This window comes from Ruditapes philippinarum, unplaced genomic scaffold, assembly GCF_026571515.1.
Source record: "Ruditapes philippinarum isolate M1 unplaced genomic scaffold, ASM2657151v2 ctg5255_1_1_1_1, whole genome shotgun sequence".
NCBI classification, from domain to species: domain Eukaryota; kingdom Metazoa; phylum Mollusca; class Bivalvia; order Venerida; family Veneridae; genus Ruditapes; species Ruditapes philippinarum.
In genome coordinates, this window is record NW_026855454.1 from 1 (window position 1) to 15,025 (window position 15,025).

The 15,025-nt window shown below is 33.8% G+C and overlaps 2 protein-coding genes across 2 annotated transcripts; both read left to right on the plus strand.

Moving 5' to 3' along the window:
- Positions 1-2,318: 2,318 nt before the first annotated feature.
- Positions 2,319-7,229, plus strand: LOC132743402 (sushi, von Willebrand factor type A, EGF and pentraxin domain-containing protein 1-like; the record flags this gene model as incomplete). Its single annotated transcript, XM_060731922.1, is given in 5 exon segments — positions 2,319-2,479; positions 4,060-4,242; positions 5,256-5,444; positions 5,782-6,552; positions 7,063-7,229. Coding segments are annotated over 4 exon segments (1,209 nt in total).
- Positions 7,230-9,947: 2,718 nt separating this feature from the next.
- LOC132743400 (collagen alpha-5(VI) chain-like) lies at positions 9,948-14,779 on the plus strand (the record flags this gene model as incomplete). The annotated part of the gene is given in 4 exon segments (XM_060731920.1): positions 9,948-10,070; positions 11,164-11,282; positions 11,663-11,866; positions 14,685-14,779. Coding segments are annotated over 4 exon segments (493 nt in total), but the record flags the coding sequence as incomplete, so codon positions are not given.
- Positions 14,780-15,025: the final 246 nt, after the last annotated feature.

Sequence of the window (15,025 nt, forward strand, 5' to 3'; positions counted from 1 at the left end):
GGCTACGTCCTCGGCACACTCAAAAATATTGTCCGTTTTAGTTCGTAGAAAGTAGTCTCTTTTTAGTCATATTCTGGATTCCAAAATCCTTGTTGAGAATAATACTGTCTTCAACTATTATCATCAATATTACCCAAGTCAAATAATGCAATGCAATCTTTGTTCAGAAATTCATGAGAAGGAAAAGTAAAATAATAAAAATCTAGCAAATTTATAGAATTTGTGATCAAGTCATTGTAAACTTGAAACCGTACAAATTCCCAAAATCCTACAGTATGGGCAGTATTCTTAATATCTACTAACACACTCCCCAACTTTATATTTTTAAAAAAAGCAACAACAGAATAATTTGGTAATTTTGTAACTGAGTTTAACACTGAATTAATGAATATGACCAATCGCATATTCTCGCATCGTCGGATACCCACGGCCGAACCATTATCATTCATCATTGATTGCATGTTATGTGACATGTTTATCAATCGTGGGTATCCGACGATGATATTCTCGGTGCTTTCCGTCAAACTTCGGATAAGAATATATCCAATGGCAATGTCGGCAATTTCCGTCAGTCTTCAGATAAGGTTTTCAAACCGATTGGAATAGAGTCTACTTCATTGATAATAGCCGAGATGTTCAGATTGGAATATGACCTTCCTAAATGTATAATGAGGAAAAAATGTTGTCGGTTATACTCGCCGTACACTGACAGTTTTATGCTAATCAGAATACCACATGATAACAAAATGAATGACCAAAAAAAAAAAACACAAAAAAAACACGCCATATTCCATTGGTCGGGTTTCCTATATATCGAATTGAAATCTATCTTTACGTACTAATCTCAAAACAAATGTATATAGGCTCCTGCACGGTAAATTTTATATGGAATAATATTTTTCTCCAAAGAAGATCACTCGCTCTATTAACATTTTTTTTTCGAACACTCGACTGAACGGCCATTCCTAGCATTTTAAAACATCATAGAAATCCTCCTAACAAAGCCACGCTTATACATATAATCAAGGTGTTCAAATTACTTTAAGAAACAATGAAATGCAATATTGAATACATATTTATATACATGTATTTATAAACAAACACCTTAATACAGCTAGGTCTTTTTATTTATAGTTTTGCAGGTACCGGATAAACGCAGCCATGGCAATCACGAACCTAATTGGATACATGATTGCTGGGATCATGCGAGTAATCATATAATGAATCCTTTCTGCCCACACTGCTGCCAATAAGTTATAACTTTTGAAAAAACGTTTGGGAGAATGACAATGATATTGATTGATTCGGGAGATGTATCGTGATGATGATGTTTTGTTTTGGTTGTTGGGGGTTGAAAATGATGGATTATTAGGTGAGATGAAAATGATGGGGGTGGTGACAATGAGGGTGATGAGGGGTGATAATGATGATGGTTGTGGTGGGGGTGGGGGTAGGACAAGAGGTGATGATGTTGGTTGGGGGTTTGGGTGACAAGAGGGTATAATTTTATGATGATGGGGTGGGGGTGGTTGTATGACAATAAGATGATATAAAGGTGGTGGGGGGTTTGACCAATGAGGGTGATGATGTTTATGAAGGGTGGTGGTGGAAATGATAAATGGGGGTAGATGTGGGGATGATATGGATTTTGTTTTTTTTGGGGTGGGGGGATGATGGTGGTGGAGATCGTAGTGACAATGATGATGATGATGGTGATGATGGTGGGGACAATGATGATGATGATGTTGATGATGATGGTTGAAAACAAGTAAAGTGTGACTTATGTTAATTCCTTTTCTTGCAATAGGAAAAATAGGCACACATTTGGTTGATTCCAATTTATATTCCCTATAAAGTTTCATGATCCTTGAAATGTTTGATTATTAGTGATGATGAAAATAATGATGATTGATGATGAAAATAATGATTATGATTGATGATACAATTAGTGATGATGTTGATATGATGATGGCAATCGTAACGACAATGCTGATGATGATAATAATGTTGATGATAATTTTGACATTCAGATATTTTGCTGTCGCTCAGTGTTTCTTTCATTGAAAGCTTCAAGACACTTTCGACAACTATTAAAAGCAAACATGCATAAACAGCTTTGAAAAAAAATTGGCTCAAAATTTTGAGAAATGTTTAAATACTCACAATCAACAGGTCAATGAAAAATTGGTTATTATTATTATTTTCATCACCGTTAGAATTATTCAATCACTTTTTTACACTCTTTATAATATTCTTACCGATTACACATATAAATAACATTCAAATGTATACAATTTAGATTGCACCGACGCACCGACTGTTGACCATGGAAGTCATAACAGCGTCTATAGTAAAACTGTTAATTCGACCTTGACCTACACCTGTGACACCGGATATTACATCACTGGACCGGAAGTAATTACCTGCGTTCAGAGTGATTCAACAGTGCAATGGACAGCACCACCTGTTTGCAATAAAGGTAAGTTTAATATAAAGGTTTTCTATAATGTTCGTCCTTATAAAAGTAATTAATATTGGTGTTTTGGCCAGTATATGCTTTGATTTATGGTATTAGCCAATGTCTATTGTGCTATCGACCAATATCTTTTTTAGGTATCGGCCAATATCTATAGTGTTAATATCGATTTTTTCTTTCGTGAATTCTAAAATGTATTCTATTGGGGAAACTAGAAACTTTTTTAAACTTTAAGGGAAATCACTTTTTTCGGGGTTTTTAATTTTACATAAGTTTTTTGTGGGGGGGGGGGGGGGTGGGGTCTTTTGTATTTTTTAAAAAAAAGGGGGTTTTTAAACGATGTTTTCAAAATGGGTATTAAGAATTAAAAGTTATGATATTTGGGCATAACCAAATTTTTTATTCCCTTTTTTAAATAAATTTTTACTTTAGTTTTTAAAAGACGTTTTTAAAAAAAAACCCCATAAAACATTAGGCCTAAAATTTTTATAATTTTTCATAAAATGCCATTTCAAAAAAATTAATAATTCAATGTAAAAGTTTTAACTTTTTTTAAAAATCTTTTTAACTGATCATTTTTAATCTTTTACTTGTTCGTACTAAAAATGAAAATGGGTTTATACGTTATCAATCGAAACTTTTTGGCCCTTTCCGTCAGTCTTCGGATAAGGATTGATTATAGCCGAGGATGTTCCGATTGATTTGTGTTCAAGTTTGCTTGAAGGGTGTATTGGTGAAAAAGGGGAAGGGAAAATGTAACTTAAGGATGTTTAGGATCAATCAATTCCTGTTTTTGATCTAGTTGTATGAACTATTTGAATAAGTCTATTCTGCTATAGTTATGTTCCCTATACTCTCTCCAACCTTCGTTTCACTCTCCCCAACCTTCGTTTCACTCTCCCCAACCTTCGTTTCACTCTCCCCAACCTTCGTTTCACTCTTCCCAACCTTCGTTTCACTCTCCCCAACCTTTGTTTCACTCTCCCCAACCTTCGTTTCACTCTCCCCAACCTTTGTTTCACTCTCCCCAATCTTCGTTTCACTCTCCCAACCTTCGTTTCACTCTCCCCAACCTTCGTTTCACTCTCCCCAACCTTCGTTACATTCTCCCAAACCTTCTATATCCTCTCCCCAATCTTAGTTTCACTTTTCCCAACCTTTGTTTCACTTTTCCCAACCTTTGTTTCACTCCACCCAACCTTCGTTTCACACTTCCCACCCTTCGTTTCACTCTCCCCAACCTTCGTTACATTCTCCCAACCTCCTATTTCCTCTCCCCAACCTTCGTTTCACTCTCCCCAGCCTTCGTTTCACTCTCCCCAACCTTCGTTACATTCTCCCAAACCTTCTATATCCTCTCCCCAATCTTAGTTTCACTTTTCCCAACCTTTGTTTCACTTTTCCCAACCTTTGTTTCACTCCACCCAACCTTCGTTTCACACTTCCCACCCTTCGTCTAACTCTACCCAACCTTCGTTTCACACCTCCCAACCTTCGTTTCACTCTCCCTAACCTTCGTTTCACTCTCCCTAACCTTTGTTTAGTAAGTAGATAAAATTTCTGTATGCATTATCTTATTTTAGGTTGTGACGAAGCCCCTGAAGTTGATCACGGTAGTCATAATAAGAACTACAACAGGACGCTTGGTGCAACTCTCTTCTACGTTTGCGATGACGGTTATTATATGAAAGGACCGGAAGTAGCAACATGCGAAAAATCGGGCGGTTTAGATCCAAAATGGTCCGAGACACCTCAATGCATCAAAGGTTAGGGTTTGTTACATTACATAATCAATATCGGACCCCTATTCCCCTCCTCAAAAAGAAAAAAAATCTAGATAGGACTTTGATTTCTCTATCTATAAGTCTATAACTGATCTTCACAATTAAAAATTGTTTGACTTACGCATCATGATCTCACTTATTGAAGGCCCTTTAAAGTTTCCATATGTCTGTACGCTTTAAATAGTTCTCTGTTTCCGCATAGTTAGATGTTGCGGTGAATAGTAATCTCATAACGTAAGGTGAAGATAAAAATATTTAACTAAATAACACGATGTTATGACAAACATGAGGTCATGAAAATCGTCTGGTCAATTTCGGATTTTATCGTGTACATGGCTTTCAGCAAGAAGTATCAATAAAACACTTTGTCGCGATAAAACCTGGTGTAAACGTTACACGTTTATGTCAGAGCGTGTGTTTTCAATGCAGAGATAATGTCAATGCTAAGTAATGTTAAAGCACATTGAATACTTAAACGGTACGGTAATTACCCGGGCAAGGATGGCAACTAGCCATTAGACTTTACCGGAACTCAAGATTAAAGCAAATATTATACGACCGAAAAAATGATATGTGCATCAATTAAGATCATACATATGTTCTAATGTTCTCACTCGGAATAATGCATAGTAAATATTTTTTCATCATGTAAAACTTTCTGTACAAACACTCTTTGAGAGACACATACATTAATTTGGTTGTTACTGAAAAATGCTTTAGAGACTGTATATAAGTTTATTGTGAAGGCTAATTTAGGGGAAAAACACTGTAGTTATAGGAAGGAAATTGCTCTATAGCGGGTCGCTTTGTACAGGTTGAATCGTACTTGCAAATGTCACTGTCAAAATTCACCTCCAATGATCAAAATAAATCATGATCAATTTTAAGCATGTGGCGTACATTACATACATGTGCATGTATATCAACTATGGGTATATTGTTTAAATGTAAATACATAAAAACGTCACGTGATTCATGTTCTATTTTCATTGTAGCCACGTGCCCTGCTGTGCCGGAAATACTGTACGGATTTCACGAGACCGTTAATTCAACTGCAATTGGTACTTCCGTTAAGTATTTTTGCAATGCTACCTTTGAGATTCTCGATGTTGACACCATTATATGCGAATTGAATGTAACAGCCAAAGTACCATCTTGGTCAACGCCCTTACCACAATGCATCGGTAAGTCCGTCCCCGGAAACGGTGCGCCCTAACATTTTTCTCTTTAGTTTCATTTAAGTTGACGCTATCAAAATGTGACTTTTTCTTTTCTTTTTTAACTAATTAATATGGAGAATAATATATTCTATATATACTGGTAAAGACTGGTGTTTATTGTATTGATTCATTTATTTATTGATTGATTCATTCGTTTATCGCAATTTGACAAGAAAATCAGACAAAAGTCGTAAAGCGCTTAAAAGTTGCGATTTGCCGCATATATGGGCAGGAGGTCATTAAGTACACGTATTAACGCGAGTAAACTTTGTAACAAGTTCCTATGTGATTTCTTTTATAGGTGGTTGCCAACTGCCCAGTTTTTCAAAAGGTTATATTCTGTTACCTGGAATGGTAGTTACAACCGAGGGGCCAGTTGCTTCTACTGCGGCACCAACTGAGCCACAGGTCATGACGGTTACTGAAATGGAAACCACGACAACGGTTCCGGACACCACAACGTCAGAAGAAGCCACGACAACAACTGAAGCACCAATGACAACAACTGACCAACCTGTGACAACGGAGGAACCTGTTGCTACAACATTAGCACCTGAAGTGACTTCTGACTCGGTTAACACTGCAACTGATGTATTTATCAAAACAAAAGGAACCACTGTATCAGCATCCGTTATACCAAATGATGAAGATGACTCTAACATGACAGATACCACGACAACAAACTCTAACATTACAGATTCCATGACAACAACAACAACGCCTGTACCTGATACAGATATGCCAGACACAACTACCCTAGACACAACTGCTGCACCGGAAACCACAACAACACCTAAGCCAACGACGACCACAACACAGCCCACAACCACTACAACAACACTTCCACCGACCACCCAGTCACCGTATGCATACATCGGAAACATAACAACCTTTAGAATTAACGAGACGATTATTTTTCAATGTAATCCAGGATACACCGTTATTTCCACGGCAAACCCAAATTATGTTGGAAGCAGTGTGTCGGCCGATTGCAAACTGGTATCAAATGTTACTGAAAATGGCGTCGTGTCAAGGACAACTTCCTGGAGTACAACAGCATTCTGCGTCCCATGTTCGTAACCTTAAACTGTACTTTTTCCTTTATTATGCTAATCGATGGATAATGAACGCTATAGAATAGAAAAACATTGACTAATATCGACATATTATTATTTGGTAATATCAATTTATATTGGGTATTGTCTGTAAAAAAGATATTAGTTCCGTAATAACCCTTTGATAATCGTTGACGGGTTATTTGTCCGGCAGATACCGTATATAGGATGGCGAATAGCCTTTTTATAACCGGAAGTCGATACGAAAAAAAAAAATCTAACCGCGGCCAATAAATGAAATATCAACGTATTGTTGACTAAAGATGAACTGCCTACAATATGCTTTTTTTTATCTTTCAAGCTTTCCCATCCATATGTACATGCCTTAGATTTCAAAAGATGTAAAAGGTCAGGTGACACAAAATTTATTTATTGGTTTGAAAGATTTTTGTCGAAGTTAAAATGGCGGTAACAGGACACTGTATAAATTCACTTTAAGCATTTAGGTTTGATATTTTTTTTTGAAGATTGCCCAGCAGTCGAGGAGGTCCTCTACGCCAATCATACTATCCCTGCTAACACGCGCCAAGGTGCCACCGTAGAGTACTCGTGTAATGATGGGTTCGAACTTGTTGGGACATCACAGGTTACCTGCTTACCAACGGGAAAATGGAAGCACCTTAAAAAAAATTGAAAAAAAATTGCTAAAATCACAAACATTTAACCTTTTTTTATTTTTAATTATAATCAACTTAAAAAGGATGATGGAGTACTCTTCCCTGCTGGTTAAAGGTTTTTATCTTTTACAAATACATGTAAGTTAAAGTTGTTAAATTTGTTTTGCACAACTTATTGAAAAACCCCGCTTCCAATCATAAAACATAAGTTAAAAGTTGAATGCTATAACAAAACGTTAAAGGCAGGGAAAGGGCCCGAATTACATTTCTTATTAGTGTTATATTTCTTGTAAAAACAAAACAAATGGGGTATTCAAAAAAAGAACTTCTTTTAAAAATTTATTATTACATAGTCTGTAAAAATTCATTAAATAGGGGCGCATTACTATGCCTTGTTTGAGCAAAAATTTGATAATTTTTTTTTCCCGCATGGGGTTTAAAAGTAAAAACCTTTAATTTGAACCCAAAAATACCGACGTTAATAAAGCCCCCTTTTGACGGAAACCATGAAACCCAAAAAGTTTTTTCCCCCCTTATTTAAAAAAAAAAAAAAAAAATTTAAAAATTTAAAAATTTTATAAATTTTTTTCAAACTTTTTGCCAATGAAGGCCAAATTTGATTTGTTTTTCATGGGCATCAGGGGGTCTTATGTTGTAACATAAAAGCAGATATCCACCCTTAGGATTTTTCTTTGAAAAAGGCATTATTAAAAAAAAATTGTTTTTTTTGGTTAAAAAGAAAATTAAAAATATTTGAAAGGTCGTAAAGCGACCCGTTTTTTCCGGGAAACTGAAAGGACATTTTGCTTGGGGCGGCCATTAAATTTGCAATAGGGGGATCTAAAAAAATTAAAAGGTTAAAAAAATTTTTTCGTGAGCGCGTTACAATGAAACCATCACTAAGCAAAAATTTTAGCTTTTTTTGCTAAAACATGGACAGAGAACAAAGACCAAAAAGATCTTAAAAACACCAACCCTGAAAATACACAAATTTATAAAAAAGTTAAAAAAAAAAAATATTAAAAAAAAAACGTTTTCCAATTTTATTTTTTTCTTGCAATTTTAAAATTTTTTTCAAAATGCAAACTATTTTGGGATATGGCAAAAGTTACTTGACATAATAATTAAATTTCTTTTTAAAAAAAAAGACCCAAAAAAACGCATGGATCAAATATTATGATAATTCTCATATTTATTAAAATTCAATTTGTTTATTTTCAGTTTTCGTCTCCCCCCCCTTTTCCATTCAAAGGTATCCCAGTACATTAAACGAAAAAGAAAGATGAAACTTGTGTGTGAGAAGATAACTCTGATGGGAACGATACCCTTTTCATTGTGAACTGGCATTGGAGCACACCTTTCCAAAACTGGCCCTACGTTTTTTTTTTTCCCCCTTCTTTTTTATGATATTTTCATCCTTACAAAAAGTACATTAATTTTCCCATCACGAAAAATACGTCGACTATTTTGTAACCCGGGTCCCTTTCGTTCAGGGCGAAAGGGAAAATTTCCCCCCGGAATGGATCTGAACATTTAGCTTATTTTTTTCAACGCTGATTCAAAATCACTGGGGAAATTTGGGAATTACTGGAAGTTACCCAAAAAAATCGGTTTTTTTAGGAAAGACCACCGAAATATGAAAAAAAACACCAAAAAAAACAAACAAAAAAAAAAACACCTTTTAATGAAAAAAGCTGGAAAAACCGAAAAACCACAGTCGTTTTTAAAATCATTTTTAACTTTATTATAAATTTTTATCATAATGAATTAATTTAATTTTTAAGTTGTTTTACGCCTTTTGCCCAATGTGATGATTTAGCCCTTGTTTAAACCCTAAAAATTTTTAAAATTTTTTTTCCCCCGGAATTTCAACCTATGGTTTTAACTTACTATTCGAAAAACACTTTTCACTTTTTTTTGTTTTTGACCAAGGTTTCACTTTATTTTTTAAATATACCAAAAAACAAATTTTTCACTTTTTATTTTCCCCCCGTGTTTCGAAGGTTTTTTAAAGCTTTTTAAAAAAAATTTTTTCGGGTTAAGTGTTTTTTTTTAAAAAATATTTTTTTATCTGCCTTTGCAAAAAAATTTGGGGGTAAACTGCATTATGTTTAAAATTAAAAAAAAAAAACAACAAAAAAAATTCATCCTTCCCAAAAAGAATTATTAAATGCTATGATTTTTAGACAAAAATTTCGCAGCAGAAACCAATTTTCTGGGCGGTTAAAAAATTAATTAAAATATCAGCATGGAGCACTTTATTCTGTTAAATACAAGAATCTTACCAACTCTTGATTATAGACGTCAGTGTGGAGATATGATACAAGTTTTTGAACTTATCCACACAATAGACGATTTTGACTATGAAAAGTTGTTCATATTATCTGTTACAAATCGTGAAATCCGAGGATATATTTATAAATTAGAAAAGTTAAGACCAGTCACCACTAAAGGCAATAAGACAAAATTTCATCGCTTGTAGAATTGTAAACGCATGGAACCTTCTTCCAAGTTAAATAGTTTTATCCAAGAATGTTAATGAGTTTAAATTAAAATTAGATAAACACTGGCAGTGGAAAAGATTCAAACTCGACAATATTTATTGAATAAACCAATACCGGAGCAGAAAACAAGAAAACAGAACTCGAGGGGAATGAAAGTTCGTTAGGGGACTAATAAAATTTCCCATACATCACAAGGTATATTGCATTGTGTACACTATATTGTTTTTACAGGTTTCCCATTGCGACAACACATTTCGGACTTTTAACCTTCTCGACAGGGACTTTTCTTCAATTCTATTTGAACGAATACGTGAATGACACTCTTGGACTAAACGAACGCATCCGAAATACGACGTAAGTTAATTTTGCTTTAAAACAGCATGTGCTTCCAGATTCATGCTTATTTTCATGAAAATTTTACAATTGTTTTTAAAAGTAAAAAATTGTGTAGTGAACAAAGAAGAAAAATTACACATTGTAAATGGCACTTGCAGTCCTCGTAAATTACCAAAATGAGGCTTAAGTATAAAACCCCCCAGAAAAACCTTTACTGCGTTAGTCACGCAGTAGAATCTTTTATTCCACATAACATGTAAGTTATTACTTGAATCGTGAATAGTTTTACATTTCCTAAAATCTGAGTACATTTTTCAAAAGTTTGATTTTCCTGAAACAGTTTGACTCATTTGCAGGCTATATTTTGATTATTTTGCTTTTTTTTGCAGTAACTACAGTTATAGTTTTAGTACTAAAATAACACTTTGTTTACATTTCCCGACTTTTATGACATTTCTTTTCACAGTCAGCTCTTTTGTTGTCTTACAAACTGTCCTTTGTTATTTGATTGCTTTTAAAACTATTAAGTTTTTTAAATACTATTAATAAGCAGATTGTTTTCCTGCTTTCCTGCTTTAAAAACTGCATTTGAAATACCACTTCCGTTAATTTGTCTCGAAAGTCGAAATACAACGTAGATTTACTAGGGTGCCATCTCGTACCTGAAATAATGTAGAGAGGGGCACCTGAAGTATTCCTCCGCCAGTAAAGCTTAAAAGTCGCCTTTTCAGTGTATGTGCGACTTTCACCTCAACACAACAAACAAACAAACAAACAAGCAAGCAAACAAACAAACAAACAATCAAGCAAATAATCAATATATAGATTTAACTCATTTTGCTTCAAATCTCCAATAGAGTTGCTTACATTTTTTATTGAGTTATAGCCCCTGACCGATTATATAAAATGGACTATCTCAATGTAAAACCTGCTTTTAAAATAGCCCTGTGAAATTATATTTTGTTCAGTGAAATAGTTCCTCTTTTCTTTGGTACATTAAGTTTATTATACCTATAACAACTTTTCCGTTAAATCACCGAGTCCGTGTCATATAGGTTCTAAGCACAGATACGCTACATAATTTGTCAGATATGTTGACTGACTCTTTCAGTTACCCAACTGGAGGGACACATACATATGAAGGTTTGCAGTTCGCACGTACGGATATGTTCACGGAAGCTAACGGGATGAGACCCAATGTATCCCATACTGCCATTGTTGTAACAGACGGTTTGTAAAAAAAAACTATTTATTATATAATCATTAGCATGCATTACATTCGCTATTCGTCTACATTCGGTAATGTTCGTAACTCTCCGTATATTATAACTATTCAAAAATCGCCTTCGTCGAAGTACTTCATTTTAGTTTATTATATAATACATGAAACTACACCGTTCTGGTTTCACTCACTATTCGTCTTTGTCCGGTAAACTTCGTTACTCTCCGTATATTATACCTATTCAAAAATCGCCTTCGTCGAAGTACTTTGTTTTAATAAATTTATTTATTATAATATAAACTCAACCGTTCTTAAGAATGCATTTCATCTATAACGTCCGGCGAACTACTTGTTATTATTCATAGCGTGGGTTTTTATTATTTCGCAGGTCATAGCGACAATTTTAACGAAACCGTCGATCAAGCTCAACTTCTGAAGGATTCCGGAGTAACCATTTATTCCGTTGGTGTCGGGCTTACTGACGAAAAGGAACTACAGCTTATAGCTTCAAACGCCACCTATGTTTTCACGGTAGACAACTACGACAGGATAGATGAGATTACAGGACCTCTGGCCGGAGTTACCTGCGCTTGTATGAATTTTTTTCCATCAAAACTAATTTAAATGCTGGAAGTTATATTTTTTAAGTCTCCTGGTTTTCGTCGAAACTGGCTTTTTCGTGGTGACGTCTGCATTATATCGTGTATATTTGAATAACTTAAAAGCATATCTGATGACTAAGCACTTTTTAATTTGAAAATAATCACCTGTCAATTGATTGTCTTTCGAATCTTACATTTAGAAAATAAGGTTATAATTGAATTCTTATATATTTTTCTTGACGTCTTCATTTTTTTTATCTATTCTAGAATAAGGTTATTAATGTTAATTTATTCTCATAATTTTTCTTGACGTCTTCCTTAATAATTTCCTACTAATGGCTTAATCATCGGAGCAACTGTTACATGTACAGATGCCTGACACTCAATGTAATTAAGTATATATTTAGGTGATAGCACGTGTAGATTTAAGTGATATTCAGTGTAGATTACAGTGATATTACGTGTAGATAAAAGTGATATTACGTGTAAATTAAAATGATATTACGTATAGATTAAATTGATATTACGTGGTTATTCATATGAAATTACGTGTAGATTCAAGAAACATTATGTATAAAGTGATATTACGTGTAGATTCAAAGTAAAATCGCAATATGTACGTTACTCACACAGCATCTTTGATTGTGTTATCAGTTATACAGATTTTTGACTGACATTATGTCCATTTAAGAACGGTTGCTTGCATACTAGGATTATATTGGAAACAACCGTTTATGTTCGGCCATATAACTTGTAAAAAATCTTGATCTTAAATTTATAATACAGAAAACTTCATTTACTTGGGACGAAATGAAATATTATATAAATTGACAGCAGGCAGCTGTACATGTAGTTAATATAAACGTCAGAATTATCCAATGAAAAGCGAGGTTAGAAACGTACAGTCTTGTTAAATTGGTCCTGTATCAATTACATTTGAAAGCTTTTCTTGTGTTTTTTTTCGGATTCTTTGTCGTCATTTAATAAAGTTGCGTCTATTATATTATTGGAGAGGTCATCAGACCTCTCCATAGTGTTCAGACTGATTGCTGGCGGCATCCATTTTTGCGTATCTGATTGTAGTAAATGAATCTCATTTACAGCTTAAAACCATTAGAAGCAGTCTACAAAATTTGTTTTGCGCATGCTCCGTTTCAAAATACGACTAAATTTAAACGAAAAATTAGCATCGAAGTGAACGAATCGGTACAAAGAAAAATCTGAAAATATTATTTACGTTACTTAGCGCTACGTGGATGTTTCATTCCGTTCGAATATTTTAAACTGTATAAATCGATTACAGTATTGTTTTCTGAATAGCGTTTTACCATTTCTTGTTCCGATAAATAGTACTGTCCTAGGATGATAACTTGAGCCTTTGTTTACATATTAACAAAGACCAATAACAATGCGAAAAGTAGGTCAGGCAGATCAATGCCACAACCTATCAAAATGAAAATAAAACTAAATGTTATCATATGTGTCGTTAGCGCAGTAGGTAGAGCAACCGTGTCGGTAATGTGTTTTACCCGTACAGGCAGAAGTTCGAGTACTGCTAAGACACGTTTTTTTTACCCAAGCACAGTCAATTGTTCAGAAAACAAGTTTGACCGGTTTACATATATTATAAGAAGAAAACAAAAAGGAAAAGGAAAAATAAATAAATAATAATGACAAAAAACATAGCAAGAAGAAAAAACTGGGGTTATAAAATGACACTACGTGGGGTTCGAACCTATGAGTACAAAAAATTAAAAGCTACATATACTTCGATCTACCGGCAGAGCCATATCGGTAATACACAAACGAGACTGTAAGAATTGTGCTATATAGTATATGTAAGTGTTTACTTTTCCGATATCGGATAATAATCAAGATACCCCCGTTTTTGAACTTTCCCGTGTACCGTTAAGACCTAATTATCATAAATAGTAACAGTGAACATTATAGCTACAATAACACCATGCACTATTATATATGAAACAAAACATTAACCGAAAATTTGCTTATTGAATTTTACAGAAACTTTTATTTTGATACTACTTTTAATATACATATCATCATTTCTTTTAAATTTAGTTCCCTTTGTATAAAAAGTATCCTTTTTTTTTTTTGGAACCACGTTTAAGGCCGGTTTATCTAAGAAAAAATAATACTATACAAGAATACAAATCATGATAACTTTAGCATTTTCATTGATTATGTAGATAATTAAAAATAAATTTATTTTGTTATGTTTTTAGTCAGAGTATATAAGACATTTAAAAAATTAAGAGGTAAAAGTATCCCTAATGCGCCAAGAAAAAGTCCATTTCTCCAGCATATAATCTTTCAAAACATTAAAAATGAAGAGTAAAACAAACTTTCATTATGATACTGTATATTCAATTTATATAATAAATTATATTTTGTTAAATAATTGTAATTTATAACCATTCATTGGGTCTTATTTCCAAATATTTTCAAATTAAACAAATCTTCTACAGCAGCAAAAGGACCTCTCGCATGCTTCTTTTTTAAAGAAGCAAACTTGTGTTTATACAATGGTGTCATTTAATCTATGATCTTGAGTTTGGGGCAATTAGGCGAAAAGAGTATCAAAAACACGAAACCACTTGGAATACAAAACGCAAAAAAGACACGTTTAAAAATGTCATGCTTATGTCCTGGAGGGGCAATAAAGCGAACATATGTAATATTAATGTGCTGGTCTGAAATGATTATTGTATAACTAGAATTGTGCTACTTTGCCATAAATGTACAGTATATGATTTTATGATTTATGATTTTTTATTATTTTTGTTTCAGCCACTCATGAAACTACAGAACGGGACTCATTATTACAAAATGTTTAATCTGAAAATATAATGTAGTCTCTTATTACAATAAATTTAACAATGGGATTCACTTTGTTATTATTCTCATAATGAGTGTAAATACGCGAGAAGTCCGAGCGGTGCCGCAAGCTCGCGAGTGCTGTAGCGCTTTTGGATCACATGTATGACGTGTATTAGTTAAACTGAAATCACATTAAAATCAATAAGAAATTATCAAAGTCTAACATGTTTGAGAAAAATCCATAGGGGGCAGGGGACATATCCGAATGATGGCCCCCGGTCAAAATTTTTGATAACTCAGACATGGTGTTT